Genomic DNA, 18,470 nt, shown 5'->3' with positions numbered 1-18,470 from the left:
CGATAGAATTTACCTTTAAATTTTAAAGTCACTTTTTTGTCATATATTAAACCAGACGCACTCCGCTTTTTGACCAACCTGCTTGGATCCTATGATTTACATCTTGTTCAATCTCTCTATTATACTGTATGATAGATCCAAGATACTTAAAACTTTTAACTTTTCGTAAGATGTTTTCTCCAATCTTCACATCTATATTAGGATTTTCCCTTCGGCGGCCAAATTTACATTCTATATATTCCGTCTTGTTACGGCTTATACGCAGACAATACACTTTTAGAGCCTCTCTCTATAAATCCAACTTCTTATTTAGATCTTCCATTGACTCTCTCATAAGGACGATATCATCGGCAAAAAAGTATGCACCATAGTACAGGCTCTTCAATATACTCTGTGAGTACTTCCAAGACTAATGTAAAAAGGTATGGACTTAAAGATGATCCCTGGTGTAATCCTATACCGATAGAAAATTCCTCTGTCACACCACCTTGAGTCTTCACTCTAATTGTAACCCCATCATACATGTTTTTAATTGCACGAATATATGCGATTCTTACTCTTTTCCTTTCCAAAACCTTCCATATAGATCCCTTTTATTACTAGGATACCGCTCCATCATGTGCATCTTAACAGTATGTAGTTTTAGTGGTGGATCTGCTTGGTATAAAGTAAAATTGATTTTCTGTTACTTGTATTTCTTGTCTCAACCTTCGTTCTATCATCTTTTTCCATAACTTCATGGTATGACTCATGAGTTTGATCCTCTATAATTTTCGCAACTTTGTATATCCCCTTTATTCTTGTAAATAGGTACCAATGTGCTCTTTTTTCACTCATCCGACTTTTTCATTAAACATGCTACTGATTTTAGATATTACTAGATTTTAACCCGCGCGATACGCGGAGAATTTAAATTATAAATTTTACATAATATTTTTTTTATTAGCTTTTATAAATTTGTGTAAATAAAATAGTATATATTTATATGAAGAATTTAATCAAATAATTGTAATAAATAATATAGTTGTGTATTTTTTTTATGTAATCATGCATTAATACATTTGAAATTGTCAAAGATTAAAATGTATTAAGTAGTAAATTTAAAAAATTTTCTCAATATAGTTTTCTACTTTTTTTTTTTTTTTTTTTTGCTTTTGGTATCTTCCTTTTTGTTGTGTTGCTACTTGTTGGTGAAGCTTGTTTTGTTTTCCGCCGGTTGAATGTTTGGACTAAAATATTTGTTTTTTTGGGTGACTACTAAAATATTTGTTTGATAATGTTAGAAGTTATCTAATACGTTAACTATTTATTGTGTTATTATTCAATTTTTTTTATATATTATAAATAAATTGATAGATAGATATAGATTAGATAAATAAAAAAATTATCATAAAATAAAATCTTTCTCCAAATAAAATATGCAATATTAGAATTAAATCATTAATATAAATATTTTTTATACTATAACTTTTTTTGTAGAATTAGATCATTTAATGTGTGAAATTATAACTTATAAGATTAATGCTAAATTGATTATATAGATGTTATTTTTTATGGTAGTATAAACATTCTATGTTGTTGCAATGGATGACATAGAGTAACTTTTTTATTGCATAATAAATATAAGAATAGTAACAGATCTTTTTATTTTATAAAAAAATTTAAAAATATTTTAAATAGAAAATAGAAGGACTACAAGGTAATTTAATTAGATAATATGTATTAATTAGTCACTTAAATTGACGTAGCATAACAGTAGAAAGTTAAAAGACTAATAATATATGTAGAGACTATTTTAGATTCTGTTTTAATATATTACTAATAGATAAATAAATTTACATTTCACTACCTTATTCTTGAGTTGGTATTCATGAAAGTTAGAAACCAAATTATGAGTGATTTATTTTAAAATTTTTATTTTTTATAAGACAGCTTTCTTGCACCATCAATTCTATTGATTGAATACTATTAAAATGCTATTATTAATATTATTAATAATATTATTAAATACTATAATACAACAATAAACTATTAGATAAAATACAAGTATAAATATTATTAATATTTTAATAATTAAAAAGATATTCAATTTTTTAATTTTAATTTTCATGAATCATAACATGTATTTTTAATAATATTATTATAACTAAAAGATATTTAAAAAAATATAAATTGTTGAAAAAAAGAAAAGTAATATATAGGCGACAAATACACTATATAACTTTTTATGAATACAATTATACAAAGAAGTAGAAAAATTAATGAATACAATCATACAATTATCTAATACACATGTTTAGCAAATTTTTTAAAAAAAAAACTATGCTCATCAATCAAATTTTAGTTGTACAAAAAATTAGTAAGAATTGAGAGAGAGGAGGAGGAAGAGAAAGAGGTATGAATTTATGTGAGAAATTAAAAAAATTGTGTGAAGTGAATATTGATTTATATAGTAAATATAATAATGAGGGATAAATATGAAAGGAGAAGAGAAGAAATTAGATTTTAATCAAATTTATACCTATTAAAAAGAATTAGCATTAACATTAAAAATAATATGTAACCTACATAAAAATAAAGTAAAAGAGCATATAAAAAGGCTATAATAAGAATCCTAGGATATAATATAAAGATAGAAGATAGAAGATAAAAACTTAGTAAGATAAAAATAAATTTGGAGCCACTTAAATTGACATGACATTATGTTAGAAACCTAAATTTCTAATTTTTGTGAAATCTTAAAAGAATTTGTACATTTAATTTTGGTTTTGTGTAACATTTGATAATTTTAGTAGCATCTTAAAAATTATTTTTTTTTCTTATAATCTGACCTTAGGATCAATGTAAGATATAGTAATTGTACATTGAATTTTTAAAATAGTGTAACATTTCAAAAATTTAATTAAAGTGAAATTATTACATTGATTTACATTGAATTTTATTTCTCGTTACGTTTCATAATTTTAATAAGAGGTTTTATAATGATTTTCGTAATTTTTTTTTGTTTTTTATTGTAATTGAAGAAAAAAGAGTAAAAATCTAAGAATAAATTTAGAGCCACCAAATCCTATGTGGCATCATGATAAAAACTAAGGAGGTTAAGAATGAATATGCAGAATATTTTGTATTCTGTTTCTGTTTTAATATATTATTAATAGATGTTTTTACTCATATGTTCATAAAAAAATAATAAAATAAGTAGGTTTTGAAAAGTTTTACGGTAACCTTATAGATTCTAAAAAATAAAAAGAACTAAATAAACTCTTGAGAAAAAATTGAATAATATTCTAAATCAGTCCAAAAAAATTTTAGTCGAACAATTTAATTTTTAAAATATTTTAAGCACTAAATTAGTCCGTAACCCCATTTTTAGACATATTAATTTCTACGCCAAATTTAAGTAAAAAGTTAGACAAATCAATTTCTAATATTATTTATTAAAAGACATAATAATTCTTAAAATTTTTTATAAGTTTCAGATAAGTCCTTCATATAGATAGACAATCTCACATGGGATTGATTTGCCGGCAAAATAAAAATTAAGACACTAATTTGATGATTAAAATTTATTAATGATTAAACTATTCCATTAAAAATTTCTTAAGAACTAATTTAAAATATTATTCAAAAAAATTTGTGATAAATTTGTACCATGTTGCTAAAGAATTAGGGTTTAGGATTTTTAAGTTTAAAAGGTGATAGATTTATTGGTCCATAAATCATGTCTTACATTGTAAAATTTTTATCAGGTCTACTACATATACAAGTCTTTTTGGTATATAAGTTGGCCCAAATCTAACAAAAATAACCTTTAGTTTAGATTGCGTATAAACACGCACTTCTTCCCAACTCTTGAATAGGGCAAATGGTTCTTTTTCCTCAATCAAAACCGCAACGCTCAAAATCCAAACAACGATAAAAATCTCTCAAAATCGTCACGAAAAGTGAAGGAAGTTTCAAAGTTGAATTCGAAAAGAATTATGCGAAAATGAAATAAGAAGATGAAGAAGAAGAAGAAGCAGCAGAAGATGAGGAGGAGGAAGATGAAGAGTTATGAATTATGCAGAATTTATTAGTGCAAATCCACCAAAAATTCTTAAACAATACACATAAATGTCTTATTTTTACACCGAAATTTGCTACAACTACACAGAAATATTTTATTTAATGTTGCATTTTTCTTCTTCTTTTTTTTTCTTATTTCTTTCTTTCTTTTAGTTGAATGAATGTAAGTTCATCATCTTCCAAGTAATTTTACAACATTATGTGTTTCTTCTTCTTCTTCTTTATTTGATCTTTTTATTTTTATTCTTGTTAAGAGAGTAAAACAAAAAGAAATTTGAGAAGGTAAAATAAGAAAGAAAAGATGAATAAGAAAAAGAAGATGGTGATGATGATAATGAAAAAAAAAAGAAGAAGAAACAGCAGAAGATGAGGAAGGAGGAAGAGGAAGAGTTTTAAATTATACAGAATTTATCAGTACAATTCCACCAAAAATTCTTAAACAATACACATAAATATCTTAGTTTTACACTAAAATTTGTTGTAAATACACAAAAATATTTTCTCTAATGCTGTATTTTTTTTTCTTATTTGTTTCTTTCTTTTAGTTGAATGAATGTAAGGTCATCATCTTCTAAGTAATTTTTCAATATTATGTGTTTCTTCTTCTTCTATGTTTGATTTTTGTTTTGTTTTTATTCTTGTTAAGAGAGTAAAACAAGAAGAGAGTTGAGAAGGTAAAACAAGAAAGGAAAGATGATGAATAAGAAAAAAAAAAGAAGAAGATGATGATGATGGTGATGATGAAAAAGAAGAAGAAGAAGAAGCAGCAGAAGATAGGAGGAGGAAGATGAAGAGTTTTGAATTATGCAGAATTTATCAGTACAAATTCACAAAAAATTCTTAAACAATACACATAAATGTCTTAGTTTTATACCAAAATTTGCTGCAACTACACGAAAAAATTTTCTCTAATGCTGCATTTTTTTTCTTTTAGTTGAATGAATGTAAGTTCATCATCTTCCAAGTAATTTTGCAATATTATATATTTCTTCTTCTTTGTTTGATTTTTTTGTTTTTATTCTTGTTAAGAGAGTAAAACAAAAAGAAACTTGAGAAGGTAAAACAAGAAAGGAAAGATGAATAAGAAAAAAATAGAAGAAGATGGTGATAATGATGGAAAAAAAAGAAACAGCAGCAGAAGATGAGGGAGGAGGAAGAGGAAGAGTTTTGAATTATTTAGAACTTATCAGTACAAATTCACCGAAAATTCTTAAACAATACACATCAATGTCTTAGTTTTACACTGAAATTTGCTGCAAATACACAAAAATATTTTTTTTGATCCAAAACTCCTACATTACATTCAATTCAAATTATCAACGATTAACAACAACTTTCACAAACAAAAATAACATTATTCACCTACCGAATCATAAACTATTAACAAAAACATTAACTATAATCGAACCACACCTCAGCCACTTAATTGGATTCATAATAATAATCCACTCCGCTCTAATCCAATTGACAATTTAAACTTGAATCATTCATTATCTTCAACAATAAGATAACTATTCAAATCTGATTTCAAAACTTGATTTCAAAAATGTAGAAAACGAAAGAAATTGCGAAAAACAAAGAAAGAGAATTGTAACGTCCTGAAATATTTTTAAATATTTTACATTTGATTTTTTTTATTATTATCAAACCCTCTAATTTTATCAAAATTCCTACACTACCCTTATTTCTTTTACCAAATCCTAACCCTAATTCTCAAATTAAACCCACTAACACTCACTCTATCACATACACTCCCTCCCCACGGACAGAAGACAACAAAAAAAGAGAAAGAGAAAGGAGAGGGGAAGTGATGGAGGAAGGAAGAAGAGAAGAGGGGAAGAGAGAGGTGGCGCCAGTGGGAGTCACTACCATTGCCGTCACCATGCTTGAGAGGAGCCATAGGAGTGGGAGAGAGAGGACGTGATGGCCAGAGAGAGAGAGAGCAGTGTCGTTGCCGTCGCTGTTGGGGCTGTTGCAGTGGTTGCTGTTGTCACTGAAGGAGCTAGTCGCTGAGCTACTGTGTCGTTGTCGGAGGAGAGCTCGTCAGAAAGCTGCTGTCTTGTCCAGCCATGCTCTATCCTTCATTCTTCCTCCACTGGAGCCTTCCGCCACTATCCTTGCCCTTTGAAAATGTCGTAGGAAGCGTTTCACACCTTTGTCAATTTTGTTTTACCACCGTTCGAACCTGGTTAGTGGTTGCTTGTTCTGTTTTGTTTTTGCTACTGTTTTACCACAGTTGTTGATGTTGTCATCGTTGCTCTACCTTTAGCCGTCGTCGCTTCTGTTCTGTTGTGCCCCTGTTTGCTGTTCTGCTTGCCTATCAGAGCTGCCGCTGCCTCCGTCCAAATTTTGCGCTTTTTTGTACCTTTTAGTTTGGTACTCTGGGTTTGGTCTCTTCGGTCCCTTGGGATAAAATTGTGAGTAGACTTTACATTTATAATTATAATGTTTTGGCTTTACGTCTATAATTATTTCAATATACGTGCTTTGAACTTAGTTATACTTACAAAGATCTAAATTAAAGGATTTTAAATTGGTTTTAAAATCCTTTAAACTTGTTAAGCTCATTTTAATATGCACATGAGATTATATGTTTTTATGAGACTATATATATGTTTTGAAAAGTTTTATATTATTCTAAAGCATTTAATTTTCTCGAATATGTGTTTTTGAAACATTAATGTATTTGTTAGTACTCACTTATTTTAAAATTGTGAAATACGTTTGAAATGCCTTAAAATTGAGAAAATATGATTGAATATGATTTGGATGAGAAAGTATTATTTGATTTGAATTGATACCTCATGTTTGAAAGACCGAAGAATTTGTTATATTCGAAATTATATGTTTGAATTGGTTTGGGAGGCCCGTATAAGAAAACCGTAGTTAACAGCGGTTATGACGTTAATTTAGATGCATCTGCCTCAGATCTCAGCTAGCAGAAGCGTTGCTAGCCTAACGTGTAGGCCACACGTTGGATCTGTTATTCCGTACAGATACACGAGAAGAAAGGGTTACCGTTAGAGGTGGAGCCGCCCAAGTGTGGACTTTTGATTTGATTTCTGTATGAGAACTCCCTTATTGATTCACTTATTACTATCAACTACTATTTTCTAATTAAAAATTACTTTGATAATAATGTTTATATGATCTCATATGGATTATAGATGTATTGTCTAGTCACTGAGTTGCAAAATTCACCCTATTTTTTTAAAAATATTTTTCAAAATCAAATACTTGACTATGTAAGATTTTCTATTCAAGAGAAACGATCCGCAATGAATACCTATTTTTTGTCGAGTTCCTAGAAGTATATACTCCATATGTTACAGGCAGGATCCATCCATATTTATTTATTTTATCTTTTGTTAAAAATAGGTAATTATACATTTTAGACACTGTAAATTTATTTAAAATATTTGTAACTTTCTTATTCAACTTATATTTGAGTCAGTTAGGCTTGCTTGGAGATTATTTTCCTGAGCGCCGGTCATGGCTCATTTTCGGCCATGACAAGAATGCAGAGAACAAACGAAAAGAAACGCAGAGATGGAAGAGAACGTAAATCGAAAATACTAAAGAAATACGAAAAAAAACGAATTCTTTTCGAAAAAGACAATTATATATTTGCGCATTAATTGAAAAGTTGGTTAGATAGTGACGCGTAAGGTGAATTAGGTTAAAGAGACTTGTATGGACTTATAGGTGTAAATGATATGGAAAATATTTGAATTTTTATGGACCTATAACTCCATTATTTCAATTAAAAAATTTGTATGACCATTTTTTCTTGTTTTCACCAAAACAAACGGAAATGCAATTTCACACTCTATTGAGTATGAATGTATGATCTATCGTCACTACAGCGGAATTAAGAAAAATACATATACATATCACTTTTTACAAGTGCATAACTTAGAACGCCAAAAGCAAGGAAGTTTGTGGCGGTAAAGAAAGATATAGATAAGGCTTGAAAGATACATTGTCCCCTGTGACTTGTGAGAGATGACTATATATGAGTAGAGAAGTCATGAAGTTGCATGTACAGTTAAGTATGAACGACGACGTCAAATGCAAAGTTGTTAGCAAAGTGAAATAGTAGTGGAAAAAAGATGGTTGTTAGAGTCTCCACCCAGTATACACTCCATTTTAGAGAACGCGGACACTTTATACTTGCCTATAAAAACCGATTCAAGTGTCCCAAACATTTCATCCATTGAAACCTATTCAATTCAACTGACAATAATGGAATTCTTGTGTTCTCTTGCTTTCTCCTTACAGTTTCTTCTCCTCTTCTCATCCTCCCTGTTCACAAACTGTTTAACTTTGAATGATTCAACTAGTACTCATCATCATGAATGCCATCAACATGAAAGCAATGCCTTGCTCAGCTTTAAACAAAGCTTCTTCATAAGTAAGTATGCTTCCTACAATCCTTTCAGTTATCCTAAAACTCTTTCTTGGAATCCGTCCACAGATTGCTGCTTGTGGGATGGCATTGAATGTGATGAGCTCACAGGTCATGTCATTTCCATTGATCTCAGTAGCAGCCAACTCTATGGTTCCATGGATCCCAATAGCACCCTTTTCTCACTTGTGCATCTTCAAAGCCTTGATCTTTCTGACAATGACTTCAATCACTCGCAAATTCCAGCCAGGATAGGTCATTTGTCACAACTGAGGCATTTGCATATTTCTCAATTTAGAGAAAGTACATTGTCAGGTGAAGTCCCAACTCAAATTTCCCATTTGTCCAACTTGTTGTCCCTTGATCTAAACAGCTATGTTGACCAGCTTGATTTTCCATTTATCAACCGTTTACAACTCAAGGAATCCACTCTGCGAAGCTTAATTCAAAACTCAACAAGACTTGAACAACTTGGCCTTAATTTTGTCACCATTTCACACGCTCACAAACCTTACATCTCTGCAAAAACTCTCTTTTCGCCAATGTGAACTACATGGTGAGTTTCCTATCGGAATATTCTCTCTTGCAAACTTAACATATTTGAATTTTGCGGAAAACCAAAATCTGCAGGGCACATTACCTGCATCCATTGGAAACCTGACCAATTTAGCTCACTTGATTCTTGAAGATAATGTCTTTCATGGTGAAATCCCTCGCTCTCTTTTTGGACTAGAGAATCTTGTAACTTTAGATCTATTTTCTAATTTTTTCGAAGGCCGCCTAGCACTTGACATGTTTTTGAAGCTAAAGATACTTAATATTCTTGACTTGTCTTTCAACAAGTTGTCCTTGTTCTCACAAAACAGGGATGTCAATGTGACAATCCTTCCTCCAATTCGGTGGTTAGGATTGAGTGGGTGCAATTTAAATGGAGAAATCCCAACTTGGATAATGAATCTAACGGCTTTAAATTGCTTGGGCCTTTCCCATAATGATCTTCAAGGTAAAATTCCATATTTCCTCTTCAAGTTAGAGAATCTTACAATTCTTGATCTAGCTGGTAATATGTTCGAAGGACAGATTGAGCTTGACATGCTTTCAAAGCTCCAAAAGCTTACTGTTCTTGGTATAGGCGGAGGCAACAAATTGTCTTTTCTTGAAGGGAAGAACACTTCCAAAGTAACATTTCTTTCTCAAGTTCGAGCTTTGGATTTAACTTCATGCAATTTTGTTCATTTTCCCAATTTTATACAACACTTGCAAGAGTTGACTAGTCTTTCCATATCAAACAACAACATAAAGACAATACCGAGTTGGTTATGGAACAAAACGACTCTTGAGAGTTTGGAAGTTTCCAACAACCTATTGATGGGAGAAATATCCTCCTCCATATGCAACCTGCAGTCACTTGTGGAACTTGATTTATCTTCCAACAATTTAGTTGGCATGATTCCATCATGTTTGGGAAGCTTTAGCCAATCCCTTCAAATTTTGAATGTCTCAGGAAACAAATTGACAGGAAATATTCCTCAAATTTATGTGAAAGGAAATGTCCTTCAGTTGATCGATTTTAGTTCTAACAAGTTGTACGGTCAATTACCAAGAGCACTTGTCAATTGCAGAATGCTAGAGTTTCTTGATGTGAGACATAACCATTTCAATGACTCATTTCCTTTCTGGTTGGGATCTCTTCCTAAGTTAAAGGTTGTTTCTTTACGTGATAATGAATTTCATGGAGCTATAATGTGTCCATTGAAATACACATTTCCCCACCTTCGAATCATTGATCTTTCTCAAAATGGTTTCTCAACGAAATTAACATCAGAAATAATCATGTGCTTCAAATCGATGATCATATCCAACAAAAGACAACTGGATTTCAAGGACGTGATTCACAGTGACAATGCGGAAATAGATATTGATTCGCATCCATTTTCAATGTCCAACAAAGGAGTTGCCATGGATTATCCTGGGAGTCAATACCTTCATCACATGGTAGCCATTGATCTTTCATGTAACAAAATTTCGGGAGAGATTCCAGATATCATGGGAAGTTTGAATGGTCTTGTTGTGCTCAATTTGTCCAATAACATGTTTACTGGCAGCATTCCATCTTCCTTGGGAAAGCTTTCAAATCTTGAAGTGCTGGACCTTTCTCTCAATGGCTTGTCAGGGAATATTCCTCAACAACTCACAGGGCTAACCTTCTTGGATTTCTTCAATGTGTCTTTCAACAATCTCTCAGGTCCAGTACCAGAAAATGGCCAACTTTCTACCTTTGATAATAATTCATTTGAGGGAAATAAAGATTTGTGCGGGATTCAATTGTTGAAGAAATGTGAAGATCATCCTAAGCGTCCATTGCAAAAACCTGATGGTGATCAAGATTCTGAGTCAGGATCTTTCTTTGAATTTTGTTGGATGGTTATTCTAATTGGATATGTGGGTGGCCTTGTTGCTGGGTTAGCACTGGGAAATGCTTTTTCGGTAGATGTTTATAGGTTGCTGAAAAAGATCTTTTAAGTCAAAAGCCTAGATGTTGCTCTTTTCATGTGTGTAATCTTAGATTATTTTTATTTTTCTGTTTGCATTTAAAGTTATTGTGTTTCTCTTACCTAAACCCAAATAAAAGTAGACATGATAAAAACAAAAATATAGTGTGTTATATATTTATTTTGCTTTTTCTATATTTGGAATAACAAAAGCCATACTGCATACAATAATCAATTTCCTTTTGCATACTCTCTCTTATGCTTATGCAGTAGTTATGCTTATGCTTATTCAAGACAGGATGTTAAAATGTAAAAAGAAGCAATTGTTTTTTCAGAAAAACAAGTATTCATTGATATGAAAAAGATTATAAGTACATCAATTGGGCCAACACTAACAGTACTAAATAAATGAGATTTTTTAACAAAACTAAAATTACAACCAATATCCATATTCTAAATAAGAGAAGGGAAAAAAAACTAATATAAACTAAAATCTTTTCATTAAAGAAGTTACTAATAAAAACAGGAATTTTCTTCTGCTTTTCTTTCTCTTCTTTTTCAATATTTAAAGTCAACAACACCATAGAAGGAAGGAGAAGCAATGATGATCAATCTCTCTCTTTTTCACAGTAAGAGCACTAATTTTTCTCATAGGAATCGAATGGAGAGTAAAAAATAAAATTACAACAGCACCTGTAAATAGGGACAATAACCTCTATCAAAGGGAGCACTGCGAGCACAGAACAACCCATTAAGGGAACAAAACCATAGCCTTGAAAAAAAGAGAGCAATTACCAATGAGTATGAAAGGTTAACATATCCATCTATACAGTATTCATAAACATGTTTTTTGGGTGAAGTATGTGAAGTTTAGCATAGTATGGAAAGGAATCTGTAGAATTCTGGTTCTTTTGATTGTAAAAGAAGTTTGCATCAGTTGATTTTAAGAATGCACAATTAACTACAGTTAGATATGTTGAAGTAATTGGTATATTGATTTCCTGCAATTAATCCGTTCTTTATATGTTGATGGTTCACAAATAAGATCTTATTAACTATAAATTATTGCATAGTCATATACTCTTGTCAACAATGCTATTAAATTTCTTTTAGCAATTATGATTAACATCTGTTGTAAAATTTGAAGCTATTGAGATATGGAAACATGCATAGAACAAAATTGATATGTCCCATCATATTTTACATTATTGTCGATACAACTACACATCTCTGTTCAAAGAAATGAGTAGAGGTCGCTTTCTTCCAGTTCTAAGGCGTATTTGTTTGGATCATTGAAGAACAAAATGCTGTCACTGCCATCACAGAAGATCCCACCCAGTTCATCATCACTGGCTATGTTTTGTTGTTGATCCTTTGTGACTTCTTCATCAAGTTCATCTCCACAGGCATTGTTTGAGTTCTTTTCAACCAACTCCCTAAACAACACAGAAGGCACTAGTCTTCCTGCAATAATTATTAAAAGAAAACCGTATAATGTGTTCTTCGTTTTTCTGCATTCCTCTCAATTATGTTTTATATTGAGAATTTAATTCATATAGGTCGCGTTTGGATACTAAAACACAAATACAAGATTGCTATATGTATATATTTTTTCCCTTTTTAATAAAATAGAGTTGAAGTTAAGAGTTAGACTTTAGTCTACACTAGAATGAGATCCGCGTGATGCGCAGGACGGTAAATTAATGATAGTATATAATAAATATTAAAAATTGTTATGTTTTTGTAGAAATAAATTAAATATGTGTAAATTGAAGTTAAATTTAAAAAGTGTTTTATTTTAAATAATTTGTAGTACAAAAGATTTGGATGTTAGAGTTATATAAAGTGACATTTTTATTTGGTGGTTTGATTTTTGCATTTGTTTTAGTAGATGGACTTAGTCATCTTATGTGGCACTCGTTCTCCTTTTTTTTGTTAGTTGTTAGAGTTGGTGCTTTCTTCTTTTTGTCGTAGGTTCTTGCGAAGACATGTTCTTTATGAATTGTTGAGTTTGATGCACTTTCTATTGTGTTATTTGGTTCCATCTTTGTATGTATGTTCTTCTTTCGAAGATGTGTTTTGAATTTGTATGTTTTTTTTTCTCCTTAATCTCTTGATGGGGTGATGCTTCAATGTCATTATTTTTCTGAAATGTCATTAGATTTGAAGCAGTTGTACCCAATAAGTTTTTTGCGTCGCTATCAAATAGTACAAAAGTTGTTGTAACACTTTGATCTAAAATCTTTAATTGAATTCTGAACCTAAAATAAGTATTGGGCTAGCAACTAATAATTTGATAGATGAGATTATGAAAAGTATATAGAGTTACCTTATTGTTGGATATTGTGGTGTTTGGTTACATGTGCCGCAAATGTAGTTGTTTCTTTTTTTTATATGCTTTCTTCTGATACTTTTTACATTTAACATAGTTCCATCATAATTTGTCATCAATTTCGTTTATAGTTGCTAAAATTGTAAAGATCTTTTTCTATTCCAATATTCAATTTATGTTATCATCAGGTATATGGTATTTGAGTAAGTATGAATATATGATGTATGTTGTGATTTTTTTTTGTCATATCTGATCATCAGATTCTCATTGCATGACCATTAGATTTTGGATAGTTATTCGATTTCTAATCGTGCTGCTCTGAAAGAATGATACTCTATTGAGTAAGTTTGAGATGTGCAGTTCAGAAATAAATTTTTTGTGCTAAATTTGATGTTATGTGAAGGAATAGTGATAAGAGACTTATATATGTAGTTTAAATGGTATGGAATTTAAAAACTTATAACGTAAAATGTAGTTGTTTCTTTTTTTTTTTATATGCTTTCTTCTAATACTTTTTACATCAAACATAGTTCCATCCTAATTTGTCATCAATTTCGTTTATAGTTGCTAAAATTGTGAAGATCTTTTCCTATTCCAATATTCAATTTATGTTATCATTAGGTATATAGTATTTGAGTAAGTATGAATGTATGATGTATGTTGTGATTTTTTTTGTCATACCTGATCATCAGATTCTCATTGTATGGCCATTAGATCTTGGATAGTTATTTGATTTCTAATCGTTCTGCTCTGAAAGAATGATGCTCTATTGAGTAAGTTTGAGATGTGCAGTTCGAAAATAATTTTTTTGTGCTAAATTTGATGTTATGTGAAGGAATAGTGATAAGAGACTTATATATATAGTTTAAATGGTATGGAATTTAAATACTTATAACGTAAAATTTATTATGATTAATAATATTATTATGATATTTGTAATATGGATGTTTATTACTTTAGTGAGTTATTTATAAAAATTAATAAATTAATTGTTGCGGTTATAAATTTATTGTATTGTTTATAATGGTAGATATAATAAATATAGGAATATGAATTCAATGTATTTGGAGGTTACAAATTTATTGGATTCTATTTTTTAGTTTTTTATTTGTATATATATATATATATATATATATATATATATATATATATATATATATATATATATATTTTGCTGATTTAAAAATAATAATTGATTTGGCAAGAATTGAATGGTTGATTCTAACCAAATAATAATTATTCTAAAGTTGGCAATGCAATTGACGTAGTTAATGGCCTAAACTTATGGAGTTGCGGTCAACATAATTATTGTAATAATTATATATTTAGATTTGTATCCATGTATGATGCATCTTATATGTACAAATATACGCAACAAAAGTTAAAAGTTAAACATTTTTAGTAAAAAAAAGAAAATAGTTAATTAGTATTTTGAGGTAAACATGCATGCATGATGCATCTTATATACTACGAATGTATCTAATATGAAAATGTATGTCTAATATCATATATTTTTGAGTATATACCCATTTTGGTCCTCAAAGAATTTTAAACTGGACACTTTAGTCCCTAACTAAAATTAATTATTCGATTGGTCCTTAACAATTAATTCCGTCAGTCACTTAGGTCCTTTACTCCGTTAACTCTAACGGAGGACAAAATAGTCCCTGACAACTCTAACAAGGGACAAAATGGTCCCTGATCTCCTCTGTTCGGAAACGACACTGTTCTCTCCCAATTTCCATCATATCTCGCATAACACTAGCAGTCTTGTCACGACCCAAAATGAGCCATGACTGGCGCTCAGGGAAATAGTCCCCTAGCAAGCCTAGCCGACTCAACTATAAGTTGAATAAGAAAGTTACAAATATTATACAAGTTCTAAAATAAATAATTATACACTTATAACAAAACTAAGATAATTAAAATAGTTGGATCCTATCTGTGTCATATGGAGCATATATACATCTAAGAACTCGTCAACAAATAAGTACTCATTGCAGATCGTACATCTTGAATCGAAAGCCTCACATAGACAAGTAATTGTTCCTGAAAAATGTTTTTAGAAAAACGGGGTGAGTTTGAAAACTCAGTGACTAGACAATACATCTATAATCGACATGAGACCATATAAACATTATATCAAAGTAATTTTAATTAGAAAATAATAGTTGATAATAATAAGTGAATCAATAAGGGAGTTCTCATACAGAAATCAAATCAAAAGTCCACACTTGGGCGGCTTCACCTCTATGGATAGCCCTTTCCTCTTGTGTGTCCTAACAGAATAACAGATCTAACGTGTGGCCTACACGTTAGGCTAGCAACACCCCTGCTAGCTGGAGTCTGAGTTAGATACATCTAAGTTAACGTCATAACCGCCGTTAACTACGGTTTTCTAATACGAGCCTCCCAAACCAATTCAAAACATATAATTTCAAATACAACAAATCTTTGATCTTTCAAATATATAAGGTATCGAATCAAATCAAATCATATTATATTTTCTCATCAGAATCCTTTCCAATCATACTTTTTTTTAATCAAAACACATTTCAAATATATTTCACAATCTTTAAACTAAGTGAATACCAACAAATACTTCAATGCTTCAAAAACAGATATTCAAGTAAACTCAAACATTTTAGAATAATGCAAAACTTTATCAAAAATATATATGGTCTCAAAAACAGATATTCAGATAAGATCAATCAATTTAAAATAATACAAAACTTTATCAAAAATATATATGATCTCATGTATAGTTCCGAAAGTATAAACTTCATAAAAATGAATTATTCAATTTTAATAAATCAATTATTCTAATTAATTTAAAACCGTTCTAGACAAATATAGTGAGTATAATTCAAATATCATAATAGATATATGTCAAAATAATTATAGATGCACAATCAAACAATTATAAATGTAAAGCCTATTCACAACTTGGTCCCAAGGGACCGAAGATACCGAACCCGGAGTGCCAAAATCCAAGGTGAGGAGGATTGAAGTAAAATGGAACGAATGAGCGTAGGGTTTAGATTTGGGTAGCGACAAGGTGGAGCTGCGATAGTTTGGGTTATTGGGTTATTGACAGTAACGGTTCCATTAGCAACCAAGGTTCACTCGAACGGCGACCGGTGACGGAACAGCCCTCTATTCCCAGCGGCTCCTCTCGCACATTCTGTTTCTCTCTCTTCGAGCTCTCTCTTCTGTCTCAACAATGGCGACGCGACTTGGCATGGCGGCGGCTGTCCTTCCTCGTCTCCTCTCTCGCGCTCGTCCCCTCTCTCGGACGCATCTCTCGGTTCTGGCCTCTGATGGCGACGCGACGGCAGCGAGCTGAACGCGGCAGGCGGCGGCGCGACGGGTCACGAATGGTGAGCTCCAGGCCGGCGGTGACGAGGCGTGGCTCTCTCTCTCCTCGCGTGGTAGCTCGGCGTGGACAGCTCCCTCCTCCCTCCTTCCTCCTCCCTTCTCTTCTCACGACCTCCCCTCTTCTCTCTTTCCCTTTTCTTTCTTTTTCTGTTGAATCTGGGTGTGTGTTGTGAGAAAGAGGGTATGAGGTGAGTGAAGGTGTGTGCGGCAGTGAGAGGTGAGTGAGTGTGGGGCTAGGGTTAGAGAAGGAAAAAATATACTTAGGAGTGGGTCCCACGTCTTATCTATTTTTTTTTTCTGGTTATTACATTCTTCCCTCCTTTAGAAATTCGGTCCCCGAATTTCAACCAATATACTATGTAATATCGCGTGAGCAGTACAAGTTACACATATTTCATAGAATTATACATTGTTGCAATGAATAACAAATTTAGGAATAAGAGAAAAAGCAACATTGTGACAATCATGGAATTAAAGGGGGACACAGTGAATACACTAGCGACAAAGGAAAATCATTTTAATGATCATCTTTCTCAGACCTAAAACATTGTTGTGATAACTTGCTTATCAATTACTATAGAAGTTCAACTAATTACAACATAACCACACAATGCAACATATTCCTTCCGGTTAAAGAGATAAATACATTTAAATAGCTAATCTAAAACTCAAATCATATATCCAAGCTTCGTGAAAATCATATGATAAAGATAAATTTGCAAATTTTGGTATAAATTTTCTACTAAGATCAAAACACTTGTCATTCATCATGAAAGTTTTCCCATCAAAGAAGTACTTTGGAATTTTTATTTATTTATTTATTTGAAAATACATTTCTAATATCAAAACTTATTAATTAGTTAGGAGACATGGCCTAGATAAACAAATACATACAAAGATCGCTTCTAATTTATTTCTAATTTGAAAGGACACAATTTTTCAGTATCAAAAAAGAGAAAGAAGATACAAGACCTAAAGTCTATATTATGTATAGATCAAAATTGGAACATTAGGATCAAGAAAGTCACAAAAAAAAAAAAAGAAAGAGTGGCATCACAAGCAAGAAAACGAAGAGCAACACTCTTATAACCTAAATGAAATATCCACAACATTCATAAATCAAAACCACAAACAATAAGATAGAGATAGTAATAGAGAAGCAAAGTAAGACAATAAATTCAAGGCTTGACACCACATTTTAGAATATATAATTAATTAGTCAAAAAATGAAAACATTAACTGTCACAAAAATTAACCTGCTCTCTTTTCCTAATTTAGAAATCTCTAACTAAGTCTCTCGGAAATTGTTATTATTATTATTATCATGACTTTAGTTATTAAGCATACTAATATAAAAATGGAAATTACTTGACTATAAATGAGATAGACAGTGTAAAACATGACAAGATGTTATTTAAGTACATTCAACTCATTTAAGTACAAAATCTTAGTTAAACCATCCAAGAAGAGGTCCTTCAATACTTCACATGCAAGAACAATTTAAGGCCCGCACAACAATTCATAACAATTGTAACATAATTCAGACCCCTCACAGCGTTTAAGCAAAATTCTCCAATTATGGTTAGTGTGACCAATTATGGCAAACACGTATAGAGAAAGGTGAAGATAAGTGAAAGAAACAGCTTGTCAAACTGACGTAAGACTAGATCAAACAAAAACACAAGGTGAGAACAAAGGCAAAGTTGAGTTGGAATATATATATATATATATGTGTGTGTGTGTGTGTGTGTAGACAAAATCTTGCTCCTAAACCCCCAAAGTTAAATCTCCAATA

At 31.0% G+C, this 18,470-nt stretch overlaps 1 protein-coding gene and 1 long non-coding RNA gene across 3 annotated transcripts in view; both read left to right on the top strand.

The window, feature by feature from the left end:
• The window catches only part of LOC148569480 (uncharacterized), a 55,097-nt gene that overhangs the window by 19,252 nt on the left and 17,375 nt on the right, over positions 1-18,470 (top strand). The gene's annotated exons all lie outside the window — the stretch shown is intronic.
• LOC107635302 (receptor-like protein 33) lies at positions 8,285-11,056 on the top strand. Of its 2 annotated transcripts, XM_088483098.1 has the most exons (2): positions 9,337-9,476; positions 9,554-11,056. In XM_088483098.1, the coding sequence occupies exons 1-2, from the start codon at positions 9,465-9,467 to the stop codon at positions 10,994-10,996; spliced, it is 1,455 nt and encodes a 484-aa protein (XP_088339224.1). In that variant the 5' UTR covers positions 9,337-9,464; the 3' UTR covers positions 10,997-11,056. The 2 variants fall into 2 exon arrangements, with proteins under 2 accessions (XP_088339223.1, XP_088339224.1); XM_088483097.1 differs by having other exon boundaries at positions 8,285-11,056.

Source organism: Arachis ipaensis, chromosome B4, assembly GCF_059453495.1.
Source record: "Arachis ipaensis isolate K30076 ecotype BB chromosome B4, ASM5945349v1, whole genome shotgun sequence".
NCBI lineage: Eukaryota > Viridiplantae > Streptophyta > Magnoliopsida > Fabales > Fabaceae > Arachis > Arachis ipaensis.
This window is presented reverse-complemented; position numbering and strand designations above follow the sequence as displayed.

What these genes read in the sequence shown, in the direction of transcription:
- LOC107635302 (XM_088483097.1), top strand. Translation starts at nt 9,266, where the DNA reads ATGTTTTTGAAGCTAAAGATACTTAATATTCTTGACTTGTCTTTCAAC.